Source organism: Corvus kubaryi, unplaced genomic scaffold (genome assembly GCF_017639235.1).
Source record: "Corvus kubaryi isolate FWS band 111438036 unplaced genomic scaffold, C.kubaryi_AGA036_p1.0 138, whole genome shotgun sequence".
Classification (NCBI taxonomy): domain Eukaryota; kingdom Metazoa; phylum Chordata; class Aves; order Passeriformes; family Corvidae; genus Corvus; species Corvus kubaryi.
In genome coordinates this window covers 7,181,807-7,195,637 of record NW_024580672.1, presented here as the reverse complement: position 1 = coordinate 7,195,637, position 13,831 = coordinate 7,181,807, and the positions used below count along the sequence as shown (strand labels likewise).

Here is a 13,831-nt window from a genome sequence, read left to right as displayed (position 1 = left end):
AAAAGGAAGAACTTAAGGAAGGTGTAGCTAAGAGTTTCGACTGATACATTGAAAGATGCTTCAAGTCAATAGGAGAGTTCCCAATGTAAATTGGAGCTTTGCTAGTATCTCTATTAAGAGATTGGGGGAAAGATACTAAAGAGAGAGACAAAACTCATTTTTCCTCTTCTTTTTCTTTCTGTGATTGTACTCCAGACTGTGATGCAGACTGCAAAAGGGTTTAGCATGGAAAACCAAAGAAGTTCTCCAGGGAAATTAAATAAAAACCATAGATTATGGCTATGGATACAAAGAAAGAAAAGGAACCTTGGGGTATAGACACACCAGGCAAATTGTGCTGTGTAGATTCTGTACATGAAACTACATGATGAGTGGGATAAGGATTTACAGACAGGCAGCAGAAACTGGTGCTGGAAGTGGCCTCCAGAGGGAAAGCTAAACTATCTTCAGGAATGGTGTTATGTTCTTTTTCTTGAAAAACAAACAAACAAACGAAAACAAACAAAAAATCCAAAGCCCCACACCACATATATATATTTGGGCCAAGCTCTTATTTGTCCATAGCTGCAGAGGAGGGTTCGGAGATTTGATCCCCAGCATTTAGTCTTGATTCTCAGAAGACTTTTTCTATTCAGCTCTCTTTAGGTTTTCATTCATGTCTCATGGTGAGTCCATTCTTCCCTCTCCCCCTACCCCTCTGTCAATGACCTAAGTTACTGAGAAGAAAGGTGTAAGCCACTAATGTAATCTTTTCCACGTGTGCTTTTATGTATAGAAATATCTGTGTGATCATAACTTCAGCATGGAGTCACTAAAAAGAAAATAAATTCGTTTATTCTATAACGTCCCTGGATCTGGACTGACCTAATTTCCTTGTATAGTTCACCTGTTTGCCTTCCTTCCTTCCTGCCCCAGCACTTTCCATAACGTCCCACTGCAGAGACGAGCTGCCTGCTGAGCGCTGCTCTCCATTGTGCCCTGGAGCTGTGGCTGGGCAGCACCTCTGCATTTTCCCTGTGCTGTTGCTGTGTATCCATTCACTCCTGCTCAGTCAGCCTCTGGGCTTATTTCTTCCTTCTAGTCTGCCTATGCCTGTCTCTAACAATACTCTTCATATGGCAGGTCCTTCCAAACAACTGGGGTTTACTCTGTATCTCCATATCCACTGCTACCCGCTTGGAGTGAGACTCTGTGAGCCGCATCTTTTTCATGAGCACCCTGAAATCTTTGATGCCCACTACAGGGAAGGAGATGTGTGATCCGCACCCAAATAACCATTCCTCAAAGCAGCCATGGGTCTGCTGCTGCTGTCATTGCTGCCAGCAGTAATTGTGGTATGCACCAGGATAAGGTTACAGGTATCATGGTGGAGCTTAACAGAGGTACAAGTCTCTGGTATCTGTGTGGCCACTGTCTCCTTTATGTTCACAGAGGCCTCTTGTAGAAAACTGTTGCCTATATTTCTAGCTATGCTGGGCACTGTGGATGATGCACCAGTTCTACTGGAGGGTTGTTTACTTGGCTCTGCAATCTCACATGTACCCACCATAGCACAATCACCACTAAGTTTTTTTGTGAGTGTGAACTTCTGCTCAGTAAGGCAGAAAGTTTGGATTCTTCTGAATCTTTCTCCCGGTCTGGGTATTTTCAAGGTATTTCAAGGGCGATGTTTCTGAAAACCTTGGAGCGTGTTTCTTCTGATCTAGAAGGTAATTGATGTTTGTATTGAAATCAGACATGATACTGCATTGAAGGGTTCTGCTGTGCGAAATTCCCCTTCCCCTCGACCAAGGTTCCCTGATCTAATACCATATGTTCTATATGAGGTATGTAAGTTTTCTTGGCTATGTTACTGAGTGTTGTTTGAAAACAAAGAATTTGGGTTTGGCTGTCCTTTGAATGTCAGTTGGAGATATGCAAAAAAGGGCCTGTTTAGATCCTCAGCTTTGAGTTGCTTACCTCAGTGGGTATTTTATTTTCCTTTTTCCCCCCCTTTTTCTTTTTTTTTTTTTTAATATCTGTGTCTTTCACCCTGATGATGGAAGTTAAATAATAAATAGCTTTTGCACAGCTCACGTTCCACCACTTGTTAGCTTCTGTTTCTGACTCTCCAAGGCAGTCGCATTCCTTAAAAGTTCCTTTCCTTAAAAGTTAAATTCCTGTTGGTGTTCAATCCATAATTCTGTCTATTTGTTATCTCTACTAGTAGCTTATTCCTTAAATTTTCACATCAGAAAAACTTTCACTGTGGTTTTCTGGGAGGTTTTCTTGCATGAAAACTACTCAGGCAGCAAGCACTCCATAAACAAACGCACAATGCCTCTCCCTGTTGTAACAAGGCTTGCAAAGCAAGGCTCTCACTTGGATTCTCACATCTCTCTTGGCTTGTATGCTTGGAGCACTTTTGAATTTGTAAGGTTTAATACTGGAGTTAAGAGATGCTGTTTCTGGTATTTTGTACAAACTTGATGACAAAATATTGCTGGCTGTGATAGGGCTGCTTCACTAGAATTTGTCTGTCCAGAGAACAGTTGGCTACAGCTGTAGAAATCCAGGCCTGTGCTGAAAATAACTTGTACAGTGTGACCTGTTCCTTTATTTGCTAAAAACATGTTCAGTGGAAAAGATAGCTGGGGTTATAAAATTCAACAACTGTATTATGAGCAATTTGGGATGTGAGTTTATGACAGTCCAGGCTTGTGGCCATCAGTAGAGCAGCACTAGGGCAAATTTGGGCCACAGGTCCTAGGGTTGGAAAATAAGCTTTCAGAGAAACAGAATGAGTTCTAACCCACCACAGTCCAAAGGGGATCATAACAACCTTTTAACTGAACTTTTTCACAACCTTCAGAGACTTCTCTGTGAACCTTGTACAACAGCAGGTACTTCTTTTACTACCTTTAAGCCTGTGGGCAATATTTAGTATACAAACCAAATGCTAAGCTTTTAAAGAGACTTTGTAGGAAAATTGAGCAGCTGTTTAGCTGGCCAGAAATATTTATTCATTGTTTTTATCAAAAACTTTAATGGCAGCAAGGTGTTTCTTTAAAAAGACCTCCCCTGTTACAAACGACTGCTCTTCCAATATCTATTCTGCTTCTTGGATGTTACTGTGGAGTCCTGGACCTCTCTTGTTTGAGCACATGGTCCTTCTGCCAGAGGGTATCTATTGTGGGCACATTCTCTCTGTATTATAGCAACTCTCCTGAAGTTTTAAAGTGTTTATCTTACTCAGCTGAAAGTCTCCTCCTGTTTCATGAGCTCTGCACTGGAATGCAGTGGAAGAGACCCAGGGCCTGTGGCCACCCAGATTAGAGTTTTTTGTATTAAGGTCCCTATATGGTTTTGTTAGAGACTTCAGCTCTGTCTCTGTCTGTCTCTGCTCCTTGTTTGGGAGGCTAGTGGGAGGAGAAGAGCTGAAGGGGCTATATAACCTCTGAGGTTTCAGATACAGAGTGTACCACCCTAGAGCAGCCATCCCCAGCCAAGCGCTGTCAGGGTAAGTGGCACGGAACCAATGGCATGATTTACAGATTGCTGGAGGATTTCAATTAAATAATGTCAAGTGGAAGCTATTCAGGAGGATGTACTGCTGTGCTGTAGTTTGCTTAAGAAACTTACTACAACTGAGTTGATAAAATACTTGTAGTATTTATACTGAGTTGTCTTTATTTTATATTTTGAAAGGAAAAGAAAAATTCTACCCTAATAATTTTGCTGCTTCTACCAGCACTTCAGCAACTGTATAAAGAAACGGTTTGGGTAATGTCACTGCTGGAATTACAGCTATATTCTGGTTTAAATGAACCTGTGTGACATTGGGGTGTTAGTTTGGGACAGGGTTCCTGATGGAGTATGTAGCAGTGTTTCTTAGCAGATTTGCTTCAGTGATTTTAATCGAGTGTAAGGTGAAAGAGTGTTTTGTGCAATGTGACTGCAAGAAGAGCTGGGAGTATGCAAATTAGCAGTGTCTAATAGGATAGAATGAGGATGCATGTGTATTTATCCTTGTCTCTATGTGTATGAAACTACTGTTCTGTAAAATGCCAAATATTCATTAAGGAACAGGCTACATACAGTACTTCTTGTGCAGCTGGAGTTCTCTTAATAATTTGTTGTGGAGATTGGTGAGGTGATTGATTATCTTTACATGTGAAACAGGGAGAAGAAAGAGGCTAAAGACTGTACTGTTTTCTTGGGAGAAAAATTTCCTTTCTTCCGCGGTACTCAGTGATATTTGCTGCTCTAAGATCTTGTTACTGCCTGCAGTGGCAGTCCTGAGCTGTAACTCATTGGTTGGTAGCAGAGCCCTCTGTCTGATTTTTCAACTTTTTGTGCTTTATTACTAAATATGGTTTTCATTTAGAGCCCAGTAAGCTCAGAAATGTAGCCTTTCCTGCCCCCTTCTTTCCCCTCCCCCAAGTGATTTTTGGCATTGCATTAGCTGCATTGGTTTGAGCAACCCCCCTGACCTCAAATGCTGTTCCAAAAACAGACAGCTGAAAAGCGTATTTCCTAATTAGGAAAAGTTTGTCCAAACCAGTCTGTTCATTCATGTTAGATAACAATTGTACTCCATTCAGTAAATATTTTAATATAAAGAGCTTTTTCCCCCTAGGAGTTTAATAAATGAAAAAATTGCAACTTACTTTCCTTCCCCAATTATAATGATAAAATATCTGGAATATAAAGTTAGGATTTCCCTATCCTTGTCTTCTCCTGGGAGCTCTGCCCACACAGCCTGCAGGAGCAGGGTTGCAGCCATGTCTCGTGGCTGCCTGGCTGGGGAGAGACAGAGGACCTCAAATGAAGGATTTGGGAGAACTGCCCGTGCTTGTTCCATCCATTGCAGGGGCTAAACAGATTGTGGCCTCCCTTGCTCATTGGCCATGGCTCTTGCTGACCCCATTCTCATTTCTGCCTGCACTTCCAGTATCCCTGCAGCAGAAGGTTTTGGAGACTGCATGTGGAGCCAGCTGGTCCATGGACGTCAGCTGTCTCCCTTAGCTGTTAACACATTGCAATTTGTTGAACTCTGCATGGAAGCCCGGGCTTGGAGCAGGCCAAGTGATTCCCTACCACGCTATAAATTGCGAGCAAACAGTTCTTCTTGAGTCCTGGTATTCAGTGCTTGTTTCTGTAATTGACTTTAATACAAAGCCTTCAAAGCATTTTTATTACCCATATTATCTTCCTGTTGCTAGAGGAAGAAAACAGTTTCTTTTTACTGAGCCAAGGAGCCAACATAAATTGTTCTGTCACTCTACAAATGTAGTTTATTAGCTGCTTTGAAATTATGATAGAGCAGACCTTATGACCTGTTTTTAAAACACATACTGTCTCTGGCTTAATTTTAAAAGTGGGTTTATTTTTCTGAGTGATTAGGGGAGAACTGGAAAAGACTTGCCTTTTTCTTTTCCCCCTTTTTTATTTGGAAAATTTCTACCTTTTTAAAACATTAAGTGTAAACTTTGTTGGCCGCCTTCACCAATGGATTAATATCTGCATCAGGAAAACGCCCCTGGTACATGCATGGCATTTCATGTAGTTAGTTTTTGGGAAGCCCAAGACTAGAAGGGGAAGTTGAAATGCTCTTACCTTTAACAGGTTATCCACATGTGTCAGGATTTTGTCAGGGTGATAGAAAAGCATGAGAAATTGTGCTGAATTCAATGCAGAATTCAATGCAAATGAATCTTTGTTTTTGCAGCTGTCAGTCCAGTGTTCTCGTTTATCTCCTTCCCCCAGACGTGGATTTCTGTGACCAAATTTAGATAAACATTTGCTGCTCCCTGAACTCTCTGCCCGTGCCGCAGGGCTGGAAGTCTCCTCTGGAATTCCCTGGATAATCTCTAGTGTGCACAGCCCTTTGGCAGACATGGTTGAAACCTCTCATGCTTTCAGAAGGAAGCCCATTCCCTCCCATGGCCCTGCAGTCCTTGTGATTCCCAGACCGGGGCCATACCTCTCCTTGCACGTTCTGGTTGCTTTCCTAGAGCCAGGGTGGCTCTGCTACCTGAGTATGTTTTTTGGTTTTGATTTAATTCTTCCCTGCTGTTTCCATAGGGCTGTTTTCTGTCTGGAAGGCCAGTGGACACTGCTGTAGAAGATGTGTGAGGAAGAGGACAGCACTGCCCTTGTTTGTGACAATGGGTCGGGGCTCTGTAAAGCTGGCTTTGCTGGAGATGATGCTCCAAGAGCAGTTTTCCCATCCATTGTGGGTCGTCCCAGGCACCAGGTGATGAACTACTTTGGTTGTTTCTTATTGGGCTTGTAGAAGGCTTTGTTACCCTGTCCCTGGCTCTTCACCCCAGGGCCATCTGTGTCTGGCACTAGGCCAGCCTAGGGTGACCTGTGTAACAGTCTTTCCAGGCAAAATGAGTCCAGCAGTGCACTCACCTGAGTCAAAGGAAGTCTCTTGCCTTGTGGAAGGAATCCTTTTAAAATTTTTCACTCCCTTCTGTGGCATCTTTTCCCTGCCCCTTGATTTTGAATCGTCCAGAGAACTTGTTGAGTAAAACTTGTTTAAAGAAACCCCACCCAAACCCCAAATAAGCCCAACACAGGAACATCTGGAAATTCTGCCTTCCCTTAAAGCTGATAATAGGTAATATGTGGAACACTGAAGGAGGAAGCAGAAGTTTTCAGTCAGCTTTCTCCTAACCCTTTTGACTTTATTCATTTAACTGTCAGAAGTGGGCACCTGTCTAGGGTTGAGTTTCTTTAGCTTCAAGGTTTACATTTGAGTATATGATGCATTCCACTATATTTTAATAGTTCTCAAAATACATTTATTGTCTGAGCTGTTAAATACAGAGAATTTATGAGACAGATCACCATTAGCATGAATTAGAGAAGCTTGTCTAGATCACAAACTAATCCAAGCAATTAGCAGATCCACCTAATTGCTTGTATGTCACCCAAGGCCCTGGTGGGAAGAGGCAAGCTCTTTGTAAGATGTAGCACTTCATATACCCAGTAAATGCATTTTAAGTTCTCCAGGATTGGAGAAAGACCTGCCTTTCAATATAGAAAGTAGGACTGGAGGGTTAATTGAGGTCTCTGGGAATTACCATAATTTAAAAAGTGTATTTAAATGCCATTGTCTGTAGCTAGTGTGAATGATATTAATTGCTCAAAACCAAGCCATAAAGTTACAAATACATAAAGAAACAAATACAGATTTCTAGAACATTTCTTTCCTGATCATGTAGGATGGATCATCCCATTAAAAATTGCAAATCTGGGATGCCTGTTTTTAAGACACAGAGTTAGAGATGCCAAGGTTTGGAGTCTGTAATGACTAAGTTCTGATAGGAGTATTATGCACTGAAAGCATCCTACTGCATACTATTTTTTTTTTTTTTTCATTATTTCTGACTTTAACATAGTGTATATCCAGAGTACTTGCCAGCTTCTGGTCCTTTAACCATATCTACAGGATTCATGAAAATACCTGTAAAGAAGTCCATACCAGTAAATTTAAATTGTCCATCCCTAATTACAGTATTATGGCATTCAAAAAGAAGATTAAAAAACGTTGACGCTTAAGCTTTGGGAAAAGTGAAGTGTGTATTGCTCCATCTTGACCCTTAGACGGCACAATATCACCTTCTGCTTTTACTCCACTTTATTATCATTTAGTAGACAGTTCATCCCTAGATAATAACAAACGTTAACTCAATTTTTCCACTTTATCTTGATGCATTTAATACTGTACTTGTTCTTGTACATGTACTTGTTTATTTAACTGTAGTGGAAACATGAGCTCCAGAAATTTAATAACCAATCATTTAATATTGGCAATTTAAGAGCAATTCGCAATTCTTCATTTGTTAGTGTCTGTAAACTATGTTGCAACTAGTGTAACTGGCAACTGGATTTATTTTACAGCTAATATTCTGTCTACTTAATGACACTTTTCCCTGAGAGACTAATGCAATTTGTATTATTCTGTAGGGTGTGATGGTTGGTATGGGTCAAAAAGACAGCTATGTTGGTGACGAGGCTCAAAGCAAGAGAGGAATCCTGACCCTGAAATACCCCATAGAGCACGGCATCATTACAAACTGGGATGACATGGAGAAGGTATTTCAGCTTTGAAAATTGATGTGTACCACTGGTAAACAGAACTACTTGAACTAAGTATTTACAGAATATCCACTAAATTTTAGATTAAATTGTCATGCTATTAAGTATGGCTCAAGGACACGCTTATTAACAGCCAAGGTTAATGTGCGTGTAAAGCTGAGTATCAGTAGGAGTACTTCAAAATTGTAATTGGGAGTTCTTTTACTCCAGCCTGATCTTTGCCAGTTACTGAGAAGAGGGTGGGGGGAGAGAGAGGTCAAGGAAGAAAGAAAGAGAATATATCAATTTTCTAGTAAAAAAATGGAATTTAAGAAGGTGCCTGTTTCTGCAAAAATGCAAAGCATGTATGTGATTCTGATGTGAAGGGCACTGTTTATACACATACTTTTTAATGCTTGAAAGATTAGCAATATTACAGTGCCATGCATCCATTTCACAGCCAGTATTTGAATGAAAGGCTTCCAGAACCATGTTTATAGTCATAGTCTGTACAGATGACATAATTCCTAAGATTCCAAAATGGGATCTCCATTTAATGTAGTTCTGTGAAAATAGGGTTATTTGGAACAGTCAGGACATAACAACACACTGTAAGTGTACGGAGTCACACAGCACTTAATGAGTCTCAGTATTGTAAATTTCACTTGAAAGCAAAATCTTTTAGATGCCAAACATACTAACAGTCCCTAATCACCACAAGCTTGAAAACAAACTTAGCAAAAGATTCTTGGCCTTCAGACTGAAATCTCTGGTTGTTTTACTTCTTATCAGTGTATTAACCTCACTGCAGTCCACTTGGCCTCAGAATTTTACAGCTTGTAGGAACAAGTCATGTGGAGGTGATAAACACAAGCTGACTTTCAACCTCACAAGCCATTTATCTTCATTTCTTTTTATGAATTCTTGGGCTGGCCTGTACAAACCAAAAGATGAAACTGTCAAGAGACCCATTGTCTATTGACCTCTGTGTATGTTCTCTGAGTTGTTCTGGAACTGTTTACCTTTCAGTTTCCCTTCCTTTCCTTTCATTATTGAAATAGCATTGCTAGAACCAAGTGTGACCAGTTCTGTCTTTTCTATTGCAAGAATAATATATTCATTTTCATTAGCTTATGTGTCCTTAAAGTAAGTTGTATAATACTGGTAGTAAAACCTGAGGATAGTGGGTTTTTTCTACAGTTTTTCTGGTAGTCTCTATGGTAGCAGTAAGAACAACTGCATGAGAAACATCACCAGCCTTTATCTAGAACTGTAAGCAGAGTGCTGGAGCTCAGTAGCTTCCTGAAAGTGATGCTGACCTGCTGATTGATGGTGTTTCTTTCCCTTGGCTTCTCTCATTATCCTCAGATCTGGCATCATTCTTTCTACAATGAGCTCCGGGTTGCACCTGAAGAACACCCGACTCTGCTGACTGAGGCACCACTGAACCCCAAAGCCAACCGTGAGAAGATGACCCAGGTAAGCTCACAGGAAAGCTGTGGAATAATCCAACCTTTTCATTCAACAGGGTGTGAATGTCATCATTCTAGCTAGTGCTGTCCAGCAGTCTGTCTCTCTCAGTTATGGAAGATGGAAAGTACATAGTGACCACCTGTCATATCTACATGTTAGCTTAGTCTACATATAGCTTAGAAAGTCACTGTATCCATGTTGAATGTGAGTACTTCAGTCTGTCCAAACTTTATGTCATCTTAATCTGTTTTTATGCCCAGGCCCCTTCCTAAATTATCTTTAATATGTGGATGTGGCTATATCAATACCATAAAGGTATAGGCCAAATACGGGGGGATATCTTACAGGACAAATACTTTTGGATTTAGATTTTTTTCCTTTCTTGTTTTTACCAACCATTGAGAAATATGAAAATCTTGTATTCTACCTCTCTTTCAGTAAATTGCTTCAACTAAGCTAAACCCCCTAGTGCTAAGACAATTATTTTAATGGCATTTCAGATAATGTTCGAGACGTTCAATGTGCCAGCCATGTATGTAGCTATTCAAGCTGTTCTGTCCCTCTACGCCTCTGGACGCACCACAGGTAGGCCTCAGGGGAACATGGCACAGACGTTTGAAATAGTTCCACGGGTATGACGGGAATGAATCGTGTGTTCTCTTCTCAAAGGGATCGTGCTTGACTCTGGGGATGGTGTCACCCACAATGTGCCCATCTATGAAGGCTATGCCCTGCCACACGCCATCATGCGTCTGGACCTGGCTGGCCGGGACCTGACAGACTACCTCATGAAAATCCTGACGGAGCGAGGATACTCCTTCGTGACCACTGGTAAGGACACGCTGCTGGCTGACAAGGAGAGTTGCTCATGTGCGATGTTTCCACTGGCCTTAGAAGGACTATCAGTGGTTCTGCAGTTGAATAGGCATGACAAGGTCTCCAACATGAAAGTCCCTTGAAAGACTAGCAGACAATTTGTTTAAAATATGGGAGTGTTGGAGGATGAAAGGGAAGAACCAGTCAACATGTCTGGGTCCTTCCTGAATTCCATTTTAAAGATTGAATCCTCTTTACAGCGGAGCGTGAAATTGTCCGTGACATCAAGGAAAAGCTCTGTTATGTGGCCCTGGACTTTGAAAATGAGATGGCCACTGCTGCATCTTCCTCCTCTCTGGAAAAAAGCTATGAGCTTCCTGATGGTCAGGTGATCACCATTGGGAACGAACGCTTTCGGTGCCCAGAGACCCTCTTCCAGCCATCTTTCATTGGTAGGTTCAGTGACTGTTCTGCCGTGGTGAACTGCGCAGAAATACCACATCCCTGTTTCCTTTTAGTTGTGCTCCATTACTAACTCACCCAGACCTAGACATGAGTGTGTTGTAGCACCCATTATAAAATAATCTTTTACAACAGAACTATTAATATGGTGGATAGAACTTCATGTTAAAGAATTAGCCAAAATGCTTTCCCAAAATAAACATGAAATGTTTATTCTTGCCTTCTGGCATTGGACCTGTGCCATTTTGTATGTTTGAATGTGCTTGCCAAGAGTGGGAAGAGGTAGGAGGGGCAGGCAGGCAGCAAGACCTACTTTTATTTTTCCAAAAGACTGCTCCAAATCCTGAATCCACGGTTCATTGCCTTTTCGGAGCAAAGCCAAGACAATGCAATGCTAATCAACATCCATGAAGGCAGATTTGCAACTAGGTCACACAGAAATCCAGTGTCAGTTCTGCCAATAGGCAGAATTTCAGTTCAGAAATAATGTAGTTGCATACCTAGAGGTATTAGGACATATTTTGACTGTTCTGTCTCTGAGTTGACTTAATTTGAAAAGAAAGAAAAAAGAAAACAAATGATTCCAAGATCATATAAGGAATTCTTAGGACAATTGAGATTTCCTGCAAAAGCCTAGTGGAAACTTTACTATTCCACACCCCCAACTTTCTTTTTAAGGAGGAGGTGGTGTGTGTAAGGGGGAGAGAAGGGCTGTACACAAAGGAAGTCTTTAGCAAATAATTTAGGCAACTGCAGAATGACTTTCCAGATTTCCAAAGCTCTGAGACTGATGTCTTCCAAACAGTCACTAAACGTCATGTCAGTTCTGTGTTAATAATTTTAAGTCTCTGTATGGAGTTGCTTCCTCAGTGTTCTTCTGTACCTTCCCCAGGCATGGAGTCTGCTGGCATTCATGAAACCACTTACAACAGCATCATGAAATGTGACATAGACATCAGAAAGGATCTTTATGCCAACAATGTGCTGTCTGGAGGCACTACAATGTACCCGGGTATTGCAGACAGGATGCAGAAAGAAATAACTGCTCTGGCTCCTAGCACCATGAAGATCAAGGTATGTATGGTACAATCATTTGTAGACTATATGAGCTGGCATTTACAAAGTCCTCAAAGATGTAGTAAAACATGCAATACTTTACAAAGTAAGTGCTTTTAACATATTTTGAATCACATCTGGATTATCTAGCAAATAATCACCACCTGGTAACTTTGGTGCTGGAAGAAGAGAGCCTTTTCTCATTGCCTTGTTCATGTTGAATTCTGTCAGGTGCCCTAATGTGGCCAAAAAACAGCATGGACCCAGCAGCATGATTTTTCCTCTGGGGCTGTATGTGAGCTTCTTCAGCCCTTCTAGTGTGATGGACATGGAAGAGAGGGAATGCTGGTTTTGTGCTTGGCTTACAGGTTTGAAAGAGACCCTGAAAAACCAATCTTCATTCTGCTGCTTCGAATCTTCTGTTCTTTGCTTTACAAACATTTTATCAGCTATACCAGAAGGAGCACTCCATAGGTCATTGATTTTTTCAAGCCTTTCTAGACTGCCATTATATGTTTCCAGAGCAATTATCTCCCCTTTTGTCATATGTGCCTGGGGGTACACGAATGCGCCAGGGATAGGGGTCACTGAAAAGACTGAGTCAGGCAGAGAATTTGAGGGTATAGATTTTTATAACAAACTTTAAACTTTTCTGCTTGCAGCAATGGATAGCTGTAATAGCACTAGCATATATAGGCAGTGTTTTTGTTGATATCACATATCACTGCTTTAGTATTTTTGTATAAAAATGTATTTTATTCACAGTAGTCAGTTGTACTTAATGCTTTTATTTCTTGAACAGATCATTGCTCCTCCTGAACGCAAGTACTCGGTCTGGATTGGAGGTTCTATTCTTGCCTCCCTCTCTACTTTCCAGCAGATGTGGATCAGCAAACAGGAATATGATGAAGCTGGCCCATCCATTGTTCACCGCAAATGCTTTTAAATTGCTTTAGCTTTATATATCTCCTTAGTGTGAATGTATTCAGGGAAATACATTCTTATAATTTCATTCCATAAATCCTTCATCGTAATTAATCGAATTAATTGGATACTGTGTATTTCTTAAAATAAATTTTAAATATGTTATGAAATTGCTGCTCCTATTTAAAAACAAAAGGCAAGACGTGCATGGGTGCAGATGCCATTACAGCTGGCTTGAAGCTCCATCTTGTGACATGAATTTATTATTACACTGTACTGGGCTTAACAGAAACGGAGGTGCCTTTATCTCAATGATACCAATGCCAGAAAATGCTCACCTATCAGGCTGCACGTTCTCGAAGTTTAGCCTCAGAAAACATTTTAATCTGCAAACAGAACCAGTCGTGGTTCTTACAAAGTTCTAGGCAGTACCAAAGGAGCACAGCATCTGTTCAGTATCAAGATGAACACAGGCACCCTGCTTGGCATCTTCTCTATCCAAAAATATTATCTATCCACATCATTTCTTACTTCGTAGCTGTCATGCAGGAAAAGCTAATTTATTACAGTGCATGGGCCAGCGGTGTATGATGGGTACCGCAACAATTCTGTATTTTCTTTAAAGAAACAAAACCTGTTCCTTTGGGAGCATATCTGAACACTAATAGTAGGTCAAACATATGACTTTCCTATTGTATGCCCTCAGGATGAGTGCAGCCTATTATTTTTATTTTGTGATTTCTAGCAAGATCTAAAGGGTAATTAAGCTGGCTTAATATACTTTCTCTTCAGAACGTCTTTTTTTTCTTAGAGGGGGGGAGTAATGTGTTCAAAGTAGATAAAATAATTTAGACAACGTTCTTTTTCTGTGGTTTTTCTGATTCTATTTATAATCTTAAATACATCAGCTAAAGGTATATGCATAGAAGCTGGAGCCAGTAACACTGCCTTAGAAGTATATAAATATGACTAAGGAATTCACTGAGACAGACCTGGAAAAGGTCACTTCTAAGGAACTTGCTGCAATCTG

General features: G+C 40.8%; 1 protein-coding gene across 1 annotated transcript; it reads left to right on the top strand.

Moving 5' to 3' along the window:
• Positions 1-3,394: 3,394 nt before the first annotated feature.
• Positions 3,395-12,971, top strand: ACTA2 (actin alpha 2, smooth muscle). Its single transcript, XM_042018909.1, has 9 exons — positions 3,395-3,499; positions 6,067-6,238; positions 7,960-8,088; positions 9,439-9,549; positions 10,044-10,128; positions 10,213-10,374; positions 10,620-10,811; positions 11,714-11,895; positions 12,680-12,971. The coding sequence occupies exons 2-9, from the start codon at positions 6,110-6,112 to the stop codon at positions 12,821-12,823; spliced, it is 1,134 nt and encodes a 377-aa protein (XP_041874843.1). The 5' UTR covers positions 3,395-3,499; positions 6,067-6,109; the 3' UTR covers positions 12,824-12,971.
• Positions 12,972-13,831: the final 860 nt, after the last annotated feature.